Genomic DNA, 23704 nt, shown 5'->3' on the forward strand with positions numbered 1-23704 from the left:
GAAGTTCTTCTCGTGGCATCACAGTGCCCACCACATCACACAGACCCCAAGAAGAGCCCTGAGCCAGACGTGGGGGTGCAGGATCTCCCCTCCCAGTGGCTGGGGTCAGGCCTTGGCCCTTCTGCTTCACCAAAACCAACCAAGACTTTTCTCAGCACAGCGCTTTGCCTGTCTGCAATCATGGCCTCCAATTATTGCCCTAACAAGTCCCTGGGGAGGCTTTGTTAGGAACAGCCCTCAGTGGGGCCCATTAATACTCCAAGTCACTTCAACTTTTCCTTCTGACTTTACCTTCTCAAGCGGTTGCATCATTCTCCTCTCAGTACCTGGGCTTCATAGACTGAGCACCAAAATACACCACGGAACACATTAAAACACACAAAGTCCTCAGCAGCCATATCTCTCCCACAGTTTTCTTCACGTCTTCAAGACTTGTGCAGCTAATTGGAGAGCTTTCATGGTGTAGTTAAGGAGGAAGATTTCAAAGAGCATCTAATAGAAATCTTTCCTCCTTTTAAAGGCTGAATGTTGTTGCATTTCATTTTGGAGCATCATTTTCCTATAGATATTGGTCTCGGGTTACTCCTTTGGAGCGCTTCTTAGATAGGAATTGCAGGGTTTTTCCTATTTAAAAACAAACAGTAGGAAATCATGCTGCAATTTTCAAAAAAGAAAAAAAAAATTCAAATTCCTCATTTTTTTGCCTCCAGTGATCTTCACCTTCCCAAAAGGATGACTGTACATGATCTATTTTACACTGATTAATCGGAAATTTAAAATCATAGTGTTAATATTAATCCACATCATACTAATTCAATGAGAAACGATGAGTTTCTTGCTAAGGAAACCATTAGACAGACTGCTGAGAGATGGGCGAGCTGGAACTCACTGAAACTCAAAGCAGCAACTGGGTTGGTGAGAGCGGTCTGAATGATCAAAGGGTAAGGGGAGGGCAAAGCAGGAGAACCATGGGAAGTGCATAGGTCCAGACAGGCAGCTGGAAAGGGGACATTCAGCAGGGTCTGCGTAACCAGGATGTGTTTTGAGCCTGGAAGATGAGGGAGCACACCATGATAGACAAAGCGATGACAATGCAAGTACAGGTGAACAGCAGTATTTCTTTTTCTGTGATGAAAATACATCCCGAAAATGCCTATTTCTTCATGACGGAAATTATACCTCACGTGAGGCATTTAATGGAAGGAATTGAATCATTTGAGCTGATGAGTACTTGCTTTATTAGATAAGTACTAAAAAAATTACTGGGCATTGAGGCAGAGCTTTGCTGTGTGACCATAAGCATAACCAGGGGAAACCTCCTGCGGCCCCGTTGTGTATGAGGCACTTCCCTGGACCGGCAGATGTCAGAAAAGACCTGCAGGAGACCGGAGCCCTTTGGGAAAATCAGGTGGAGCCAGGTGGAATTCCCAGGGCACCTCCACTGCCAGCAGTGGTCTTTGTCCCTGTAACTGCAGCCCAGCCCAGCACAGGAAACCCCTTCAAAGACAACACCCTAGTTCAGTGGGTTCCTGCGACTGACCTAGATTTGAAATGGCCATTGGAAACCTGAGATACTTTCCCTTATTCCTACGAGACACTTGAACATCCCTTTACCTTCCTAGGTCATCTTTAACAATCTCAGGCTGAAAAACTCAAGTATAGCACGCTTCAAATGGCTGAGCCAGAACCCATCAGCTTGCCCCACTTTGGAAATTGTCCCCGTCCAACTGAGGTTTTGAATGCGAAAAGAGTGAAATGACCTCTCAGGCCAATGCGCAGAGTAAGGGAAAGTCACACATATTGTGCTGGAGTGTCAGAAGGCAAAAAGCACTGCATTGTGCCTCAGAGTAATCAAGGAGACCTAATCCAGTTCATCTGTGAGATAAAGCAGAGTGAAGGACGTTGAGTTGTGTCCTAACATGACGAAGGATGTACATCACTGGTGAAGGACCTGTCTTTTTGTGCCATCACCAATGCAAATACACAAAACTATATCAATTAAAGGTAACCTGTCCCACCCTGGCCCTGTCACCCCACAGGGCAGGAGAGAGGGAGCTGAAAGCCAAGGGACGCATTTGGGTGTGGAAGGTGGGGCCCAGTAGAGACAAGGAGCCAAGGCAGTAGCTGGGGGAGGCCAGGAGAAGCAGTCCAAGGGGTGGTGCTGCTTGTGAGGACTCGTTTGTGCCAGCAGCCTGAGTGGGCAGCAGCTGTGCGCAGGTGAGGGGAGGCCAGGAAGCGCATGCCAAGAGCGCTCCTGCCAGCAGAGACAAGGCCGGGGCCGAGGGCAAGGGGAGGGGCAGGCCCAGGGCAGGGGGCTGCAAGGGCCATGCTGAGCTCCCTGCCCCTGCAGCAGCCGCACTGGCCCTCAGCAGATGTGCTGGCCAGCACGCACTGGGAGGTGCTGGCGTGCATCAGAGAGCAGCGAGGAGGGCGCTGGAGAGGGCCGGGGCGAGGCGGGTGGCAGAGCCCCATGCAGGGGCTGGCTGGGGGTCCCCTCTGCTGCAGCCACCGCATGCGGCGTGGCAGGAGGAGGGCTCCCTGTGCACCACGGGGCAGAGCCTGGCCCTGGGCTCTTCCTGACGTCCCTGCAGCTCCTGGCAGGCTGCGGTGAGGTGCCCCTCAGCCTTCCCTCCTGTGCTGCCAGGGCACACGGCTGCCTCCTGCCCAGCTCACTGCCCACCAAGAACGTCCGACAGGGCTGCTTCCCAAGCTGGGCCTTGCCCAGGCTCAGTCCCCTGCAGGGGCAAAAACTGGCCCTTGTCCTGGTGGCTTTTCATGGCCTTCCTCTCAATACATGCTCTTCTCATGCTTGATCTCTTTTACTGAATTCAGAGGCCTAGGAGAACTTTTTGGTACAGACTAATACAGAAAATACTTGGAGTCCCTCAGCCACATCTCTGCTTTTCCTCCACATTGCAGCTGGGCTCTTCAATCCCACAACCTCTGCTGTACCTGAAGAGAAATCATGAGAAAGAAGAGTCACAGAAAATGACTACCTGCTGGTTCCTTTATTTCCTTAATTAGCAAGAGCTTATCAGCACCTGTACATCAGGTCTCTGGGTTAAAATAAATAAATAAACAAATAAACAAATAAATAAATAAATAAAAGTTAGAAGAAGTGAGATAGAAGTGAGATGAAGAAAAAATACTTTAATTGGAATAATATTGCAAAGATTGAAAGGCAATTATGAAATACATGAACAAAGGTGTTTCTGCCTTGCCCGGGTATATGTGAGGAAGATGTGCAGGTACCTCATTGGTGGGGAAATGCTGTATATTCGAATAACATCCTCAGTGCCTCCTTTAGCTCCTTGTTCCTCGTGCTGTAGATGAGGGTTTCACTGCTGGAGGCAACGCTGAGTACAGAAATGAAACCGCCAGGTCCAGGGTTGGGGAGGTGATGGAGGGAGGCTTCAGGCAGGCAGCCATGGCAGTGATGCTACGCAGGGAGACCACTTTGACCCAAAACACAGCACATCTTTACACCTGCTGAGGGTGCACTCACTCTATTCCATCATCCAGGTCATTGACAAATAAGTTGAGCAGGACTGGACTCAGTGTAGATCCCTGGGGGACACTGCTGGCTACAGGCCTCCAACTAGACTCTGCTCCACTAAGCACAACCCTCTGAACTCTGCCATCCAGCCAGCTCACAATCCACCTCACTGACCACTCATCCATCCCACACTTCCTGAGCTGGCCTGTGAGGATGTTATGGGAGACAGTGCTGAAAGCCTTGCTGAAGTCAAGGTACACAACATCCACTGCTCTCCCTCACCCACTCAGCTAGTCACTCCATCATAGAAGGCTATCGAGTTGGTGAAGCACGGTTTCCCTTGGTGAACCCATGATGACTGCTCCTGATCACCTTCTTCTCCTCCACATGCTGGAGATGACCTCCAGGATGAGCTGTTCCATCGCCTTTCCAGGGATGGAGGTGAGGCAGACCGGCCTGTGGTTGCCTGGGGCCTCCTTCTTGCCCTTTTTGAAGAGCAGCATGACATGAGCTTTCTTCCACTCTTCAGGCACCTCTCCTGTTCTCCAAGACCTTTCAAAGATGATGGAGAGTGGGCCAGCAGTAACATCCGCCAGCTCCCTCAGCACTCATGGATGTATCCCATCGGGGTCCAAGGACTTTTGGGTGTCATGTTTGCCTAAGAGATCTCTGAGCTGATCCTCTTCAACCAAGGGAAAGTCCTCGTTTCTCTAGATTTCCTCCCTTGTCCCTAAGGTCAGAGATTCCAGAGGGCTGGTCTTAGCAGTGAAGAGTGAAGCAAAGAAGGCATTCAGTAATTCTGCCTTCCCTTTGTCCTTTGTCACCAGGGCACCCACCTCATTAAGCAGTGGGCCCACATTTTCCTTCCTCTTCCTTCTGCAACTGATGAGTTTGAAACAGCCCTTTTTGTTGTCCTTGACACCCCTTGCAAAATTTAACTCCAAATGGGCCTTGGACTTCCCTGTCGCTTCCCTGCATCCTCGGACAATGTCCCTATATTCTTCCCGAGTGGCTTGTCCCCTTTTCCACGTTATGTATGCTTTCTTCTTCCATTTCAGTCACCCCAGGATCTCCTTGATCATCCAAGCAGGTCTCCTGCCCCCTTTGCCTGACTTTTTGCTCACAGGAATACACAGCTCCTGAGCTTGGAGGACTTGGAGGTCAGTGCACTATTGCTGCCGGTGCACCGTTGTGGCAGCCATCAGCACCTGCTCTGCTTCGGCTCTCAGCAACCTCAAAACAGAAGGGTCCTGTGCGAGACCAGGCAAGGTAGACAACTATTTGACGTTCTCTCTATTCAAGGCAGTTATGCCAACAGCCCTCTGGTGCCCTTTTGCTTAGTTGTTTACCCTTGGAACAAGCCAGAAACACAGTCTGGAGGCATGTCGTTAGGGTTACCCAATGATGTTCATGTTACTCAGGAACTGTCATGACTGGCCCCAAAGAAAGAAGGGGAAGGTGCCCTGCCTTGTGCCCTCCACCAAGTGGATTCATGAGTGTCGTACCAGTAGCACCTCAAATAGTATTTATTGGTGCAGATTTAGGGAAAGCATCACAAGCCCATATTTGCTTTCCTAGTGGTAACTTAGAAGTTTCTTGCAACACGTAGTTGCTTTACAGGTAGGGATTTGTAGCAATTTGTAATAAAGACGTTCATGAAGACAGAGCAACGAGGTGTCCGTGTCCCTGTGTACTATGGAATCCTACCAACCTCCTGCTGCGATCCATGGGTGGGCTGACCCTCCTAGGGCCTGAGCATCGTTACTGTGATGCCCTTGGAGTGGTCCTCAGAGCTGCAGGAGCAACCACAGAGCTGGGGCTTGGTGACAGCCCTTTGCTGCAGAGAACAGACCCAGCCACAGGGGCTGGACCCTTCAGGTGCCCCAGTGCCATGAAACTGGCTTTTTTTCTGCTCAAGTCTGCTGCTCCCTCACACACAGCCAGGCTTGTGGCTCATCTCCCTGTGGAGGAGGACGAGGCATAGCACTGCAGGTGCGCGAGTAAGGGAGAAATACTCCACCTGTGGGAGGGCAGGGCTGGCGGGGAGGTGGCACAGGACAGGCACTGGCCTCTTTCTCCTATTCCCCACCCAGGGAGCCTTGAGACCGCAGGTCAGTGTCCGTACTGCCCACAGGTGCCTGCAGTCCTGTATCATCAGGATCGATCTTCTCTCCTTCTGTATGTAACATTTTTACTTTTTTCTCACAGTTTGGGGCCAGCATTGGTGGACCTGGTATCTGGCACTGCAAGGCTGTGTGTCACACCGTGGGTTTTTTTGGTGAGTTTTTCCCATTGCAGCAGCAGAGTAGCAGCTAATTGCTTCTGGAAGACAACTGAACAGTTTCTTCAGTGCATGCTTGAGCTCCTGGTTCCTCATGCTGTAGATGAGCGGGTTCACTGCTGGAGGCACCACCGAGTACAGAAATGACAACACCAGGTCCCTGGATGGGGAGGAGATGGAGGGGGGCTTCAGGTAGGCAAACAGGACAGTACTTACAAACAGGGAGAGCACGGCCAGGTGAGGGAGGCACGTGGAAAAGGCTTTGTGCAGGCCCTGCTCAGAGGGGATCTTCCGCACGGCCCTGAAGATCAGCACATAGGACAGCACAATGAAAACAAATCAACCAATACCTATACAGAAGCCGATTGCAGTAAGCCCAACTTCCCTGAGGTAGGCGTCTGAGCAGGAGAGCTTGAGGATCTGGGGGATTTCACAGAAGAACTGGTCCACAGCATTGCCTTGGCAGAGGGGCAGCGAAAATGTAGTGGCTGTGTGCAGGACAGCATTGAGAAAGCCACTGCCCCAGGCAGCTGCTGCCATCTGGGCACAAGCTCTACTGCCCACGAGGCTCCCGTAGTGCAGGGGCTTGCAGATGGCAACGTAGCGGTCGTAGGACATGACCGTGAGAACATAAAATTCTGCTGTAATCAAGAAGACAAAGAAAAAGACCTGTGCAGCACATTCTTGATAGGAGATGGCCCCGGTGTCCCAGAGGGCATTGGCCATGGCTTTGGGGAGAGTGGTGGAGATGGATCCCAGGTCGAGGAGGGCGAGGTTGAGGAGGAAGAAGTACATGGGGGTGTGGAGGCAGTGGTCGCAGGCTACGGCGGTGAGGATGAGGCCGTTGCCCAGGAGGGCAGCCAGGTAGATGCCCAGGAAGAGCCCGAAGTGCAGGAGCTGCAGCTCCCGCGTGTCTACGAATGCCAGCAGGAGGAACTCAGTGATGGATCTGCTGTTGGACATCTCCTAATTCTGGTCATGAGGTCCTGTACAAGGAGGAGAAAGGCAGTGATAATGTACCACAGGCATATCAGAGGAAAACTCTTTCCATTTTCTCACTTAAAATCACCAAAAATTGCCCATTTCCAGGCAGATATTTTGAAGGTCCCTTTTATTGATTCTGCCTGAGAGTGTCTCTGGGAGCAAGGGACTCATCTGTGGGCAATTCAAGAATCAGTCCTGCACTACAGCCAGAGGTAGTAGCATGGTAGTAACACGTTAACATTGGAAAAGAGGGCGGGCTACTCGAGAGGACTATAAGGATGTTGCGAGGCTGTGCAGGGACAATATTAGAAAGGCCAAAGCTCATCTGGAGCTCAATCTGGCTACTGCCGTTAAAGATAACAAAAAACGTTTTTACAAATACATCAACACAAAAAGGAGAACTAAGGAGAATCTCCATCCTTTACAGGGTGCGGGGGGAAACTTAGTTACAAAAGAGGAGGAAAAGGCTGAGGTGCTCAATGCCTTCTATGCCTCAGTCTTTAGCAGCAAGACCAGTTCTCTGGATACCCAGTACCCTGAGCTGGTGGAAGGGGATGGGGAGCAGGATGTGGCCCTCACTATCCATGAGGAAATGGTTTGAGACCTGCTACAACACTTGGATGTACGCAAGTCGATGGGGCCGGATGGGATTCACCCGAGGGTACTGAGAGAACTGGCGGAGGAGCTGGCCAAGCCGCTTTCCATTATTTATTGGCAGTCCTGGCTATCAGGGGAGGTCCCAGTCGACTGGCGGCTAGCAAACGTGACGCCCATCTACAACAAGGGGCGGAGGGTAGACCCGGGGAACTATAGGCCTGTCAGTTTGACCTCAGTGCCAGGGAAGCTCATGGAGCAGATTATCTTGAGTGTCAACACGCGACACTCGCAGGGCAAGCAGGCGATCAGGCCCAGTCAGCATGGGTTTATGAAAGGCAGGTCCTGCTTGACGAACCTGATCTCCTTCTATGACCAAGTGACGCGCTTGGTGGATGAGGGGAAGGCTGTGGATGTGGTCTACATTGTCTTCAGTAAGGCTTTTGACACCGTTTCCCACAACATTCTCCTCAGGAAACTGGCTGCTCGTGGCTTGGACTGGCGTACGCTTCGCTGGGTTAAAAACTGGCTGGATGGCCGGGCCCAAAGAGTTGTGGTGAATGGAGCCAAATCCAGTTGGAGGCCGGTCACTAGTGGAGTCCCCCAGGGCTCAGTGCTGGGGCCGGTCCTCTTTAATATCTTTATCGATGACCTGGATGAGGGGATTGAGTGCACCCTCAGGAAGTTTGCAGATGACACCAAGTTAGGTGCGTGTGTCCGGCTGCTCGAGGGTAGGAAGGCTCTGCAGGAGGATCTGGATAGGCTGGACCGATGGGCTGAGGTCAACTGCATGAAGTTCAACAAGGCCAAGTGCCGGGTCCTGCACCTGGGGTGTAACAACCCCAAGCAGCGCTACAGGCTGGGAGATGAGTGGTTGGAAAGCTGCCTGTCAGAGAAGGACCTGGGAGTACTGGTTGATAGGCAGCTGAATATGAGCCAGCAGTGTGCTCAGGTAGCCAAGAAGGCCAACAGCATCCTGGCTTGTATAAGAAGCAGTGTGGCCAGCAGGTCTAGGGAAGTGATTGTCCCCCTGTACTCGGCTCTGGTGAGGCCGCACCTCGAGTACTGTGTTCAGTTTTGGGCCCCTCACTACAAGAAGGACATGGAGGTGCTCGAGAGAGTCCAGAGAAGGGCAACAAAGCTGGTGAGGGGTCTGGAGAACAAGTCTTACGCGGAGTGGCTGAGGGAGCTGGGATTGTTCAGCCTGGAGAAGGGGAGGCTCAGGGGAGACCTCATCGCTCTCTATAGGTACCTTAAAGGAGGCTGTAGTGAGGTAGGGTTTGGTCTATTCTCCCACGTGCCTGGTGACAGGACGAGGGGGAATGGGCTAAAGTTGCGCCAGGGGAGTTTTAGGTTGGATGTTAGGAAGAACTTCTTTATTGAAAGGGTTGTTAGGCATTGGAATGGAGTGCCCAGGGAGGTGGTTGAGTCACCATCCCTGGAGGTCTTTAAGAGACGTTTAGATGTAGCCCTTAGTTATATGGTTTAGTCGTGGACTTGTTAGTGTTAGGACAGAGGTTGGACTAGGTGATCTTGGAGGTCTCTTACAACAAAGACGATTCTGTGATTCTGTGATTCTGTGATTCTGTAGGAAGTTTGCCTGGTTCCTGGGGAGCAGCACCACTGCTCGTATGGCATCCCTCGTGGTGCCCAGGCCCTCCTCCTCCTGGGCACTGCTCACTCAGCAGGGTCCCAGTCTGCCCTAATGTGTGGGGTTCCTCTTCGTCTGCTGCAGGACTGGGCTCTTCTCCTTGTAAAGGTCAAGATGTTTCTGTAGGCAAAATCCCGCAGTTTCTCAAGGTTCTCCTGGACAGATGCTCCATTCTGTCATCTGTTAATGTCTGCAGACAGACAGTTCAACCTTCGTGTGATTGTGCTATCTCTGACAAGACAGCAGCATCAGGAGCCGCAGGAAAGTTTGGATAATAGAGGAGTAACCAGCTGAATTGAATTGCAGCACAGAGTCACAGAAGGGCAGGGGATGGAGGACTGCCAGGTTCTACCTCCTCTGTGCTTCCTTCTCACACATGCTGTCAGTTTGTCTGGAGCTGTGTCCTGAATGTTATGGGGCTGTGCAGGTCAAAATTAGAAGGGCCAAAGCCCAGCTGGAGCTCATTCCGTCTGTTACTGTCAAAGACAATAAAAACACTTTTACATAAATACTTTAATAAAGGAGGATTAAAGAGAATCATCATCCTTTAATGGATGTGGTGGGAAACCTGGTGCCAAGAGATGAGGTAAAGGCTGAGGCACTTAATGCCTTCTTTTTCTCAGGCTCTAGCAGCAAGACCAGTTGTTCCCCTGAACATCCCCTGGCCTCCTCATGGCCAGTGCCACTCTTCCAAGGTGCACATTGTGGCAGAGAAAGAGCTCTCCTGCTCTTTCCTACTACCAAAGAAAGATCCATCAGGGTGGCAACCACTCCTGAAGCAGGCATCCCAACCCATCAGGCTCCTTGCGGCCTGTCAGCCAAGCAGACAGAAGTCACCTCACCAGCATCTCCCAAGGCCTGGGCCTGCTGCTGGCCTTGCAGCTTCTTGGCTAGACACAGCCAAGCCTTGGGCCTCCTGCTGTCCAGTGCTGGACTCAAGCAGAAGGGACAGGACAACCCCTGTGCGGGCCTTCTTTCTGTCTGTGCCCTCCTGGGGATGGAGGCAGAGGGGATCCCACAGGCAGCATGCCAAGCAGGGGCCTTCTGCTGGCCTGGCAGGGCCACTGGCAGATGTCAGCCCCAAAGTGCACATCCCAGGGAGAAGCCAAGGCTGACCTGCCACCTCCAGACACAAGGCACCTCACAGTCCCTTTGCGTGACACGTTCCTGCTGCTGCCCTATCAGCTGCAGAGACAGAAGTGACCTCCCCGTCACTGCCCCAGTCCCATTCCTCCTGCTGGGGCAGGAAATCCTGAGGCAGAGCTGACCTCTCTTAAGCCCCCTTGGTACCTGTTTTTCACATTCTGGGTTAGAGATTAAGCAAAGTTTTATTGGGAGTGTTTGGTGTTCTGCTTGTGGTGCCAGGTCTGTGGTTAAGGTATGGACAAGATCTGTGGTTTAGGGTTTTTTAGGTCTCCCAAGAAGTCTACGGTTAAATAGAGCGTTTTAATGCTAGTGTTAAGGGACGGGATCAGGGTGAACAAGAGAGAAAATGAATTCCTTTCTGAGTGTTGCAGTAGCATTTAGGTTTAGGGATTAAAATTCCTGGTTCAAGTATGGTAAGGGCCATATGTGACTGTTTTAAGTCAGTGTTACCGCAGCATCTACATTACATGAATCCTCTTACCTGTACGAAGTCATTAATTTCAGCTGGCCAAGCTCTTCTTCCCACCCCAAAATCTCACATCTCTCTTGTCCAGGCTGCTCCTGACCTCCCCATATCTTATTGGGATCAGCTTTCTGATGGCAGGGTTTGGATGTTAGTTGTTCATGTATGGCATTAAGGGACTACGGCGAACATTTCTGGGTGAGAGCTTAAGCAACTATTGAGTGGGAGAGTTTGGTGTTGGGCTTGGGGTGTCAGGTCTGTGGTTAGGGTATGTGCAAGCTCTTTGGTTTAGCATTTTCTTTAGGTCTGCAAGAATACTAGAGTTTATTAGAGAATTTAAATGCTAGTGTTAAGGGCAGGGATCAGGGTGAGCAAGAGAGTAAAGGTAAGGGAAAGGTGTTATGGACTAATTTTGGCTCAAGGGATATTGTGGTCAAAACTTAGAGCAGTGGATTCCTGTCAGGGTGTGGAGTGGCATTTAGATTTAGGTATTAATGTTACAAGTTAAAATAGGGTAAGGGCCTCACATGACTGCTTTAAGTCTGCGTTATGGTGGGATCGACATTACCTGAGCATTCTTACCTCTCCAAAATCATTAGCTTCTGCTGGCCAAGCTCCTCTTCCCTCCCCCAGATCAAACATCTCTCCTTGCCAGGCTTCTCCTGACTTCCCCGTATCAGTCATCTACTTAGGGACAGCTTTCTGATGGCTTTCATGAACTCAGAGTATCTGTCTCACCTCGGTTGGCTACTCTGCTCCTGAGAAAGGAGCAGCTCCCAAGCCAGCACGGAGAAGGACACAAAGGCTGTAGGAGCACCCTGCACAATGTGCCCAGCAGCTCTGCACCACCACAAAAGCAGCCCTGAAGGATGAGTTCAGGCAAAAGCGAATACCTCTAACATGACAACCCCAATCCAAGACCTCTTCCTCTATGGGGTCTACAAGGTACTTAGGAAGAGAGGATCTCACAAACTGTGTGCAGAGCAGATGCATCTGCTGGCCTATCATGGAGACCAGCAGATGTGAGCCTAAAGGCACAGATTCCAGCCAGGAGCCAAGGGATGACCTGTCATCTGCTTCGGAAAAAAGTCACCTCACCGGCCACTTAACAGCCATTAGCTTCCTGCTGGACTTGGAGCTTCTGAGGCACCACTGCCCTTGTAATACCATACCTACAAAACACCCCCTCTTTGGGCCAGAATCTGCCCAGGTAAAAGAGATCTGGTTGTGATCCTTCCAGCCCATGGCACACCTCCTGGGCTCCCAGCCTCTCTGACACACAGGAGCCAGTGCCATGCCAGTTCTGGGAGGTGCTAGGGCAGGAGGGACCTTGCAGTCAAATCACTCGCCAGACTCCTTGGCTGGGGCTGCTGCGTGCCCTGGGGCTGCAGAGCTCTCCACTGCCTGCTCACCGCAGACTGAGCCCTTGAGCTGTGGTGAGTCCACCTCGGAGGAGATCCCCCCTTAGGAGGGAAGTGCTGCAGCGCAGGCCGGCTGTGCCACTGCCGTGCCCACTGCCTGTCCCTGCCTGCAGTCCCAGCACAGCCCCACAGCAGCACTGGCACCAAGCTACAGGAGCAGCCGGGCCTGACCCCACCAGCAGGGCTCAGCACCAGAGGGGGGCAGTGGCAAGAGAGCAGCTCGGCATGCCCCAAGCGCTGGTGCTCCCTGGCCGTGCTGCTGGGATGGGACTCTTTTCCTCTGCAGCCCTGCACATGGCACTGCCCCTGCAGAGCCAGAGCAGCTCTCACAGGAAGGACGTCACACAAGGAAGGCAGTGCAGGCTCCTTTCTTTTATTTAAATTCACAGAGGGCCTGGCTCCTCATATACAGAATCTCTGAGCTATACTCGAAAGGTACACACTGTAGAAGAAATGAGATGAATCGTATCAATTTAATGGGCAACTTTAGCCGCATTAAAACAAAGTCCTGTAATGAAAACATTCATAAATACAGAAACAAAAAAATAATTATATATACAATATTAGTTAATAATATTCTTGTAGTCATTGATATTATTAGTCATCTGCAGACGTAGAATGGAAATGTATTGCTTCTGAAAAACATCTAGTCATCAATTTCCAGAGCACATCCTTGAGCTCCTTGTTCCTCATGCTGTAGATGAGGGGGTTCAGTGCTGGAGGCACCACTGAGTACAGAACTGCCACCAGCGGGTCCAGGGATGGGGAAGAGATGGAGGGGGGCTTTAGGTAGGCAAACATGACGGTGCTGACAAACAGGGAGACCACAGCCAGGTGAGGGAGGCACGTGGAAAAGGTTTTGTGCCGGCCCTGCTCAGAGGGCATCCTCAGCACTGCCCTGAAGATCAGCACATAGGACAGCACAATGAAAACAAAGCAGCCAAAAAATAAAGAAACACTACACACAAGTGCCCCAACTTCCCTGAGGTAGGCGTCTGAGCAGGAGAGCTTGAGGATCTGGGGGATTTCACAGAAGAACTGGTCCACAGCATTGCCTTGGCAGAGGGGCAGGGAAAATGTAGTGGCCGTGTGCAGGACAGCATTGAGAAAGCCACTGCCCCAGGCAGCTGCTGCCATCTGGGCACAAGCTCTGCTGCCCACGAGGCTCCCGTAGTGCAGGGGCTTGCAGATGGCAACGTAGCGGTCGTAGGACATGATGGTGAGAAGGGAATATTCAGCTGACATCAAAAATACAAACAGAAAGACCTGTGCAGCACACCCTTGATAGGAGATGGCCCTGGTGTCCCAGAGGGCATTGGCCATGGCTTTGGGGAGAGTGGTGGAGATGCAGCCCAGGTCGAGGAGGGCGAGGTTGAGGAGGAAGAAGTACATGGGGGTGTGGAGGCGGTGGTCGCAGGCTACGGCGGTGAGGATGAGGCCGTTGCCCAGGAGGGCAGCCAGGTAGATGCCCAGGAAGAGCCCGAAGTGCAGGAGCTGCAGCTCGCGCGTGTCTGCGAATGCCAGCAGGAGGAACTCGCTCACAGAGCTGCTGTTGGGCATTTGCTTACTCTGGACACTGTTGTCTGTTGAAAAGGAGAAGGCAGAAAAAAGTTAGAACAGACTTCTCTGAGGAAAACCTGTTGCAGTTCTTACAGCAGTCTCATCCAACCCTCTCTCTTTGCAGGAGTACCTTTCTGCAGCTCTCCTGCTTGAGCTGCGGCTGGTGCTGTCTGAGAGTGGCACTGGGAGCAGGGGCTGCTGTGGGCTCCAGAGCAGTCCTTCCTGCTGTGCAGCAGGCTGGTAGCAGGAACATAGGGGAAACTCAAGTTCAATCCACTTATGAGATCTATAAACTTTGCAGTGTTGTTCCAAAGAACTCATGCAACCAATGTACAGCAAGGCAAATATTCCTATGCTTAGGACAGTGATCACACTCTTGTGTTTCCCAATATAGTGGAGACTGCTTAAAGCAGAGAAGCCCCAGTCCCAGTTCATCTGGACAGAATTCTCACCTTGTCTCTTGGTGCCTGAGCAGGATCTCAGCTCTTCCCTCCTATCCAGGGCTGCAGAGGCCTCACTCCAGCTGCCCACAGACAGCCATCCAGCAGCACGGACATGGCCTTAGCACGGAGGTGTCTCCTCCTCGGGGATCCTGGATAACACAAGGATGGCATGATAGAGCTGCATCCTGCTGGAGAGCAGCCTCCAGCCCAGAAGAACACCCCACAGACAGACATGAATATCTGCAAACCGGCCTGTTCCAATATCCCATCTGCATCCCCTGCAGTATCTGGAGGAGGATTGGCCACTCCAATCTTGGCTGACCAGGGGCAGCTGGGTTATGACACTCCAAGGGGCTTCTGCCAGACTTCCTCACCTCGCAGTGCCATCCAGCACGACTCCCAGAGCCTACTGCATTGCCCACTGCCCTCCCAGAAACAAGACCCAGCACGAGACCCTTCCAGGACGGGCAGCTGCATGGCCCTGCAGCCAGAGACGTACCTTGTCAAGGGCTGTGCAGATTTCTCCTGCAGGCAGCTCTCAGCATCCTCCCACTGCCAACTGCCTCCAAGCCCTCTCTCCTTCTCTCCTGTCCCCGTGCCAGCTGCGGTCAGAGCCCCCAGCCCTGCTGCGCTGTGCAGAGGAGCTGCTCCTGGGCACAGCTGTCTCTCTGCACCAGGGCCCTCTTGCCACGAGCTCTCTCTGTCCCACGAGCCCGGCCCAGCTCAGCACCAGACGCCCAGCCCAAGGCATTGGAATCCCCCCTCGGGGGGCTTTGCTGAGGAGCCCACGAACCTCAGGCACTGAGAGACAATTGAAGACATCTCTGAAAAAGTCCAAGTCAGAGGCAAGTTTCCTGCAGTGTCCCCCTGAGGGCCAGCCCTGACACAGCCTCCCTTGGAGCTCGTTAGAGCAGAGCATTGGAGGCAGTGACGACAAGGAGACAAAGGCAGTGTGAAGGTGACACTGGCGAGGAGGCAATGAGGCCCTGGTTCTTTACCGATAAGCTGTCTCCTCCTAGGCCTCGGTGGCAGAGAAAACAGCCAGAGCCATGGACACAAAGCCCTGGGTCCTGTTGGGACTTTCAGCCCTGTCACAGCCCTTACTGCTCTCCACAACAGGCTAACCTAGGCACTCTCAAAGCTGCACATCTTTCCTGAAGGATGTAGACATTTTTCCCTGTGGTGTCTCACCAGATCTGAGCTGAGTCTGATAACTCAGATCTTCTTGGTGGCCATGCTCCTCATAAGGCAGCTCTGTAGGAAGCTGGCCTGGTTCCTGGTGAGCAGCACCACTGCTCGTATGGCATCCCTCGTGGTGCCCAGGCCCTCCTCCTCCTGGGCACTGCTCACTCAGCAGGGTCCCAGTCTGCCCTCATGTGTGGGGTTGCTCTTCCTCCATTGCACAACCTCATTCTTCCTGCGACTGTCAAGAGATTTCTCTAGGCAAATTCATGCAGTTTCTCAATTTGCCCCTAGACAGATGCTCCATTCTGTCAGCTGTTAATGTCTATATGCAGATGACTCACCGTAATTGTGCTATATTTGACAAGACAGCAGCATCAGGTGCTGCAGCGAAGTTTGGATAATAACGGAGTTACCAGCTGAATGGAACTGCAGCACAGAGTCACAGAATGGTAGGGGATGGAAGGCTGCTAGGTCCCAGCTTTTCTCTGTTTCCTTGTCACACATGCTCTCTTTTTGCCTGGAGCGGTGTCCTAAATGTTGTGAGGCTGTGCAAGGCAAAGTTAGAAGGGCTAAAGCTCTAGTCTCACTCAGTCTGGCTATTAGTTTCTAAGACAGTAAAAAAGTTTTCTAATAAATAAAAAATTAAAAAGGAAGATTAAGAAGTGTCTTCGACCTTTATTGGATGTGGGAGGAAGCCTAGTGAGAAGTGATGAGGAAAAGGCTGAGTTACTTAATGACTTCTTTGCCTCAGTCTTTACCAGCTGGACCATTTGTTCCCCTGGTACTCAGCCCCCAGAGCTGGTAGATAGGGACACCAAGAGGGCAATGGGGGGACACTTTTCTCCACTTCTTCACTCTCCATTTCTACTTCACCTCCTCCTTCTCCTCCAGGATAATTACGCTAGCTCTTCAAAGCTTTGAATATCCTTGGGATGGTCAAACCAGCATGTTCCCATTGTGATGTCTCCTGAATGTGTTTCAGGCTTTGTTTAACATTAACCAACTTATTATTAATGCCCTCCAGAGATCTGCCCCAAGGCAGGAGAGCTAAGAGTGGCAGGGATTGTGGGAGGATACGAGCAGGCACCTTGATCAGTGGGCACCTCCAGTGCTTTGGAACTTCACTCCTGAACAAGTGCAGAATTCTAGAAAAAATGGTGAAATGCTTGAAAAAGGGTTGTCATCAGCCTGGCAATTCCAAAGAGACACAAATCACTGCAATGTGCAACTTGGCCTGTGCTTACTGAGCTGCAGTCAGTGCCACTCCAACCCTTGTGACAGGCCCCACAGCCGCTGCAACTCCTCTTAATGGGCTTGCAGCCACAGCAACTCCTACAATGGGCCGTGCAACCACTCCAAACCCCTGCAACAGGCCATGCAGCCTGAACAAGTCCTGTGATGGGCCCTGCAGCCCCAGCAACTCCTGCAACAGGCCCTGCAGCCACTCCAACGGCTGTGATGGGCTTCAGGTCTGGGCCAGAGAACCAACCTGTGCCACTATTGATTGCTCCTATATGTGAGAGAAAACAATGTATGTGAAAGTCAGGGTTTTTAAAAAGGAAAGAAACTCCTACCCAGACAAGAAAGGAGGAAGAAGACGTGGAATGTTACGGTAAAGTTGGGCCATCCTGGAAGCAGAAGGGCAAAGAGAAAGAGATCATAACAACATCAGTAACCACAGCATCTCTATTCCAGGGTGAGCTAGGAGATTTGTGGAAAGATTTCAGCCATCATCTAAGTGAGCACATTGCCACCTGGCTGCTGGGAGAAAGGGGCCAATAGCCTGGAATTAGAGGGCAGGGATGCAAAGCAGCTGGGATCCCCCTCTAGGGAAGGGGTGACTGACAAACAATTGGAAAATGGGCAGAAGGAACATACTCCTGTCAGGTGTGAAGGAAAGGTATCCCCTGAAGGAAGATCTTGTATGTCAACCAGGCAAGTGGACGACAGTGGAGTTGGGTATCTGGTGCCCGATGGAATTAGTCATGCTGGAGGTGATATATAAAAACCTAGCCAATGAACAATTATCCAAAGATCCTGATGAAGTAAAGTGTACATGATCTATGTGGTGGAAGTTTGTATAGAGTGGTGCACCATGTGCATCCATGCACCATGGATCATCATATGCCATCTCATTGGCAGAAATGACCTGGAAAGGCCAAGAGAAACCCAGAGTGGATGAATCAGCTAGCCAACACTGGCAGTATGAAGGAAGTCTCTCTTCTTCCTCATGGGCCTGCATTTTAGCTGTGGATAAACTTTCTCAAGAGGTCCAGGAAGAACAAGAGAATGCATCTTTCTCCCTACCTGTAGAAACCAATATGTAAGCAGCCGGGTGTAAGTAAAAGAACGTTGCTCAAGAAAGAGAAATGAGTGGGTACACACCATGTGCCAACATGTGGTTCTGCCACGGAGAGGACATGAGAAAATGGGATGGAAAATCTACCTCCATCCTAGAGGCACGAGTCCATGAATTGCAAGGAAATGCAATCACAAAAAGGGGTTCTTCTGAGAAAATTGCTGTTCCAGTTTCTATCAGGCAGTCCGCCAGACAGAGTAGTCATAGAATCATAGAATGGTTTGTGTTGGAAGGGACCTCAAAGATCTTCAAGTTTCAAACCCCCTGTCATAGGCAGGGTCACCACCCACTAGATCCGGTTGCTCAGGGCCTCATCTAACCTAATGAATGAATACTATGAGCAGGACTAGAGGCACCTGGCCTCCAGCCACAGGGAGGATAGGGACAATCGGGCTTATTGGACTTTGAGGATTCCATGGCCTGGCACATAAGACCCACAGAAGATATAAGGCTCTAGTGGGCACAGGTGCACAGCATACCCTAAAAACCTACTCCACTGTGGTACACCATGGGCTGCCGGGGACAGCCTGCTTCACCATGGACCTCACCACGGGCCACAGAGGACTTCTGCTCCGGCTCCTGGAGCACCTCTCCCCCTCCTTCTTCACTGACCTTGGTGTCTGCAAGGCTGTTTCTCACTCCTCTCTCTCTCCCAGATGCTATTCCCCAGCACTTTTTCCCCTTTCTTAAATATGCTCTCACAGAGGTGCAAACAACATCACTTATTGGCTCAGGTCTGGCCGGTGTCGGGGCCCTTATCTGACATGGGGCAGCTTCTGGATTCTTCTTGTAGAAGCCACCCCTATGGCTCCCCCACTACCAAAACCTTGCCACGTAAACCCACTACAGGCCCAGAACAATGACAATCCTTTGAACAAATTCAATGGAAGATAGTTCCTGCTGTAGCTCTGGGGCGAGTCGGAGCAGGACAGGATGTAAAACTTGTGCTCTACACGGCACCTCAGGAGAATCGCCCTGCCTGGAGCCTCTGGCAGAAAGTACCAGGGGAGATGTGAGGTTGACCCCTAGGGTTGTGGAGTCAGGGATAGTGAGGATGCAAGGCCCACTATACTTTGCCTGAAAAGTGATGTTGGCAGCATATGAAGGGGTTGGGGCTGCTATGGAATTGGTTCATACTGAAGCACAGCTCCTCTTGGCACCCTGACGGCTGGCACTGGGTTGGAAGTTCCAAGGGAGGGTCCCTTCTACACATCATGCACCTTCTGCTCCACAGAGTGAGCGGGTTGCACTGATTACACAGCAGGCTCCGACAGGAAACCCCAGTCTTGGAGTCTTGGAAGTGATCATGGACTGTCCAGAGGGCAGGGACTTGGAAATGTCGCCAGAGGAGGAGGTGACTAATGTAGAAGAGGTCTCTCTGATAAACTCCCGGAAGATCACAGAATATCCTGTTCACTGATGGGTCTGCTCAAATAGTGGAAAAGCCATCCCTCTAAAATGTCTGTTGAGTTCAGTCAGTCCATGAATTTGGGCTCCATCTGTCATCACAGTCCTTCACAACAAAAGAGGCGGTGTGTGGTGTTGCATTGTTGTATGCTGAGGCCAGCTCTGGTTCCATCAACGCTGCCCTTCTCGGGTGCTGTCACCACTGCCCCTTACCTGGTTTTCCTTCTCTGGGCCCTTCTGCTTGGTGAAACACATCCGGTTTTCCTACACATCACGGTTACATTCACATTTCCTTTGTCTCCTTGTCCTCACTGCCTCCAGTGTTCTGTTCCAACAAGCTCCAACAAAGGCTATGTCAGTGCTGGCCCAGGAGAAGCAGGGCACCATGAGGGATTCCATACGATCAGTGGTGCTGCTCAGCAGGAACCAGGCCAAGTTCCACCAGGGCTGCCTTACGAGGAGCAAGGCCACCAAGAAGATCTGAGGTATCAGACTCAGCTCAGATCCGGTGAGACACCACACGGACAAGGGACTACAGCCAGCAGAGAAAGAGGTACAAGTGTGGGAGTCCCTAGGACAGCCTGGTGTCGAGAGGAGCAAGGGATGTAGGAAGGCTGAAAGTCCCAACAGGACCCAGGGCTTTGTGTCCATGGCTCTGGCTGTTGTCTCTGCCACTGAGGCCTACGAGGAGACAGCTTCTCGGTAAAGCACCAGGGCCACATTTTCTCCTCGCCCCACCCATGAACCAGGCAGGGCTCGTACCATTCTGCTGCACTTGGCCATGCACATCCCCATCTCCTCCTGCCCCACGAAGAGCCCTGAGCAGTGTGTGAAGGGAAAGGATCTCCCTTCCCAGTGGCTGGGGGTCAAGGCCTGGCCCTTGTGCTTGGTGAAACACATCCAGTTTGGAAAAGTGACATCAGGGTCACCTTCACAGTGCCTTTGGCTCCCTGTCCTCCCTGCCTCCAATGCTCTTCTCTAACGAGCTCCAAGGGAGGCTGTGTCAGTGCTGGCCCTCAGGGGGACACGGCAGGAAACTTGCCTCTGACTTGGACTTGTTGAGAGATGTCTTCAATTGTCTCTCAGTGCCTGAGGTTTGTGGGATCATCACCAAAGCCCCCCGAGGGGGGATTCCAATGCCTTGGGCTGGGCGTCTGGTGCTGAGCTGGGCCGGGCTCGTGGGACAGAGAGAGCTCGTGGCAAGAGGGCCCTGGTGCAGAGAGACAGCTGTGCCCAGGAGCAGCACCTGTGCACAGCGCAGCAGGGCTGGGGGCTCTGACCGCAGCTGGCACGGGGACAGGAGAGAAGGAGAGAGGGCTTGGAGGCAGTTGGCAGTGGGAGGATGCTGAGAGCTGCCTGCAGGAGAAATCTGCACAGCCCTTGACAAGGTAAGTCTCTGGCAGCAGGGCCATGCGGCTACAGTTGCCAGAAGGGTCTTCTACAGCTGGCACATCTGATTCCTGATGCCATCTGTCGGGATAGTTGTCTCTCTGTTTCTCTAGCAAAGTGTAGAAGAAGCTGTAGAGAATGGCATTTATAAGAGGAAATTTCGAAGGGAAGACAGAGGCTTGGTTTATCTGAAGGGAAAGGCTTTTTTGGATTCTCTGCTTTCAGATTCCTGCAGTGGAGGGGAATCTGAGTGAATCTGAGCACACAGCTTGTGGGATGGGTCTGTGAGCATGGACAGGGAGGAGACGTGGGGACACAGAAGTGGCTCGCAGCAGGGACACGGGCAGGCAGCAGGGACATGAGCAGGCGGTGAGAGGGAGCTGCTGCCAGAAATGCTGTGCGAGGGAGGGCTCAGGCACCTCCCAGCCATCCCCTGCAGGGCAGGCACCTTCCCTGGGACACCCCCTGCTCTCCTCTGCCACCAGCACAGCCTCTGCCCTCAAGCCCCCGCTGTCCCCAGCAGGAGCTGCCTCCTCTGCAGGCAGAGCTGCAGCACAGGAGGGTGTGCTGAGTGTCCGTCTGTCCCTCCCTGGCCTTGCCTCCCCTGGCAGCAGCACGCTGCCATTCCTCCTGGCTTCTCCACCTGGCCGTGCTGCTGCTGCTCTTGTTCCCAGGCTGCCTGGGGATGGGGGTTTCACCTGCCCTTGGAGTGAGCCCTCGGGGTGCTTGGGGGAAGGGCAGTACAGGGACAGGGTGAGGGGTCTGGAGATGGGCACTTGGAGCCTGGATTCCTCTGCACTCAACAGTCTTCAAGTTCTTCTCAGGAGAACCTCCTTAGCGGAATTGTCCAGCAGTCAAAGAAATGCCAGCAGAGTGCAGCTGAAACCAATGCAGGAAAGGGATCTGCCAACTGTCTGCATGCAATTGGGCAAGTGCTTTGAGGGAGTTAATTGAGAAATGGGAATGGTTTTCTCAGATCACTGTGGTATGTTATTGCTGTATTGCAGTTCCTTTGGCAGGACCCCATGCCCAGAACCAGCAAATGCCCAACAGCAGCTCTGTGAGCGAGTTCCTCCTGCTGGCATTCGCAGACATGCGCGAGCTGCAGCTCCTGCACTTCGGGCTCTTCCTGGGCATCTACCTGGCTGCCCTCCTGGGCAGCGGCCTCATCCTCACCGCCGTAGCCTGCGACCACCGCCTCCACACCCCCATGTACTTCTTCCTCCTCAACCTCGCCCTCCTCGACCTGGGCTGCATCTCCACCACTCTGCCCAAAGCCATGGCCAATGCCCTCTGGGACACCAGGGCCATCTCCTATCAAGGATGTGCTGCTCAGGTCTTTTTCTTTCTCTTCTTCATATCAGCAGAATATTATACTCTTACTGTCATGTCCTACGACCGCTACGTTGCCATCTGCAAGCCCCTGCACTACGGGAGCCTCGTGGGCAGCAGAGCTTGTGCCCAGATGGCAGCAGCTGCCTGGGGCAGTGGCTTTCTCAATGCTGTCCTGCACACGGCCACTACATTTTCCCTGCCCCTCTGCCAAGGCAATGCTGTGGACCAGTTCTTCTGTGAAATTTCCCAGATCCTCAAGCTCTCCTGCTCAGACACCTACCTCAGGGAATTTGGGGCACTTGTATTTAGTTTTTCTTTAGCATTTGGCTGTTTTGTTTTCATTGTGGTGTCCTATGTGCAGATCCTCAGAGCCGTGCTGAGGATGCCCTCTGAGCAGGGCCAGCACAAAGCCTTTTCCATGTGCCTCCCTCACCTGGCTGTGGTCTCCCTCTTTCTCTGCACTGCCATGTTAGCCTACCTGAAGCCCCCCTCCATCTCTTCCCCATCCCTGGACCTGCTGGTGGCAGTTTTATATGTGGTAGTACCTCCAGCAGTGAACCCCCTCATCTACAGCATGAGGAACCAGGACCTGGAAGCCACACTGAAGAAAATGATTCTAGTGGTAATATTTACTTAGCAATAAATTGGCTGTCTCCCTTTTCTAGTTTTATTCAAGTTAATCTCAGGCAATTCTTGACCTTTAGGTACGTATTCTTTAAAACTCTGTTTGCAGATAAATATTTGTTTTCATTTCTCTTTTCCAGATGACCAACCCTCTGTGTGACCTAGAGAATGTGTTTATTTCTAAATGACACCTGCCCTCTGTTGTGGCATCTCGGTACTAAAAGTGAAGTTCCTCAGTGCTCAGGGCTCTTCTTCCCAAAGCGGAGTGCAGAAGATGCTCAGGGAATGCCAGGCTCAAGGCCTCACTCTTGTGCTTGGGTGCCACCTGGACACAGGGGCATGAGGGCATGGGGTGGGGGGTGAGGGAATCAGGGCTGGACTGAGTCGTCACTGGCGGATTCCCAGTGCCCCTGGAGGCCCTGACCAGTCAAGAAGCGGCTTCCTGGGATTGAAATGTGATAGGGCTGGCGGCATCAGGGAGGTATCGGGAGCCACCAGGATACCCTAAGGGTTCTCCTGGGATGCCGTGTGCCTTGTGTTGGGTGGGCAGCGAGTGGGTCTTCACAGTAAAGCCAAGCCAGAGGATGCACGGGCTGATGGGAGCTCTGCAATGCCAGGACACACAGCGAGGCCACAGCACAAAGGTCTCAGAGGCCTTTAGAGTGAACAAGCGGAAAGGGCCAAAACTGGGTGACCGGGCAAGGGCAGGGGAGTGGGGAGAGGTGGGCAGGGGCTGGTCTGGGCTGGGCAGTGCCCGGCAGAGGGCACCAGCAGCGTCAGGGAGCGGTGGCAGCATGCAGGGGAGGGCTCCCAGCAGGGCTTGGTGCTGCAGAGCCAGGGCTGGGGAAGGGAGCCCAGAGCTGCAGGGGCAGGGGACACGAGGCCGCTCGGGGCCCTTGCTGGCCTGGGCAGAGCAGGAAGGGGGCCCAGGGCATTCGTTCCCTCACCGCAGCCTGCCACGACCTGCATGGCGCTCACGGAGCGTCCAGGGCCAGGCTCTGCGCCGTGGTGCACAGGGAGAGGGCAAAGCCTCTCTGAAAAAGAGGCTGAAACTGAAAAAGGTCCCTCCGCTGCCCCATGGTGTGACAGGGCCAGGGTTGGAAACATTACCTTTATTTGATGTAGTTTTTGTGTAATTTGCATTGGTGATGGCGCGAAAAGACGCTTCCTTCACCAGTGATGTACATCCTTCTTCATGTTAGGACACAACTCAATGTCCTTCACTCTGCTTTATCTCACAGATGAACTGGATTAGGTCTCCTTGATTATTCTGAGGCACAATGCAATGCTTTTTGCCTTCTGACACTCCAGTACAATATGTGTGACTTTCCCTTACTCTGCACATTGACCTGACGGGTCATTTCAC

At 52.5% G+C, this 23704-nt stretch overlaps 2 protein-coding genes across 2 annotated transcripts; one reads left to right on the top strand and one right to left on the bottom strand.

Annotated features, from left to right (window-relative positions):
- Positions 1 to 12633: 12633 nt before the first annotated feature.
- On the bottom strand, positions 12634 to 13773 carry LOC310890575 (olfactory receptor 14C36-like; the record flags this gene model as incomplete). The annotated part of the gene is made up of 1 exon (XM_083852895.1): positions 12634 to 13773. The coding sequence occupies exon 1, from the start codon at positions 13594 to 13596 to the stop codon at positions 12634 to 12636; it is 963 nt and encodes a 320-aa protein (XP_083709021.1). The 5' UTR covers positions 13597 to 13773.
- A 6516-nt stretch (positions 13774 to 20289) lies between these two features.
- On the top strand, positions 20290 to 22351 carry LOC310890576 (olfactory receptor 14C36-like; the record flags this gene model as incomplete). The annotated part of the gene is made up of 1 exon (XM_083852896.1): positions 20290 to 22351. The coding sequence occupies exon 1, from the start codon at positions 21422 to 21424 to the stop codon at positions 22349 to 22351; it is 930 nt and encodes a 309-aa protein (XP_083709022.1). The 5' UTR covers positions 20290 to 21421.
- Between the last annotated feature and the right edge of the window lie 1353 nt (positions 22352 to 23704).

This window comes from Anser anser (assembly GCF_964211835.1).
Source record: "Anser anser genome assembly, contig: HAP1_SCAFFOLD_32, whole genome shotgun sequence".
Lineage (NCBI taxonomy): Eukaryota > Metazoa > Chordata > Aves > Anseriformes > Anatidae > Anser > Anser anser.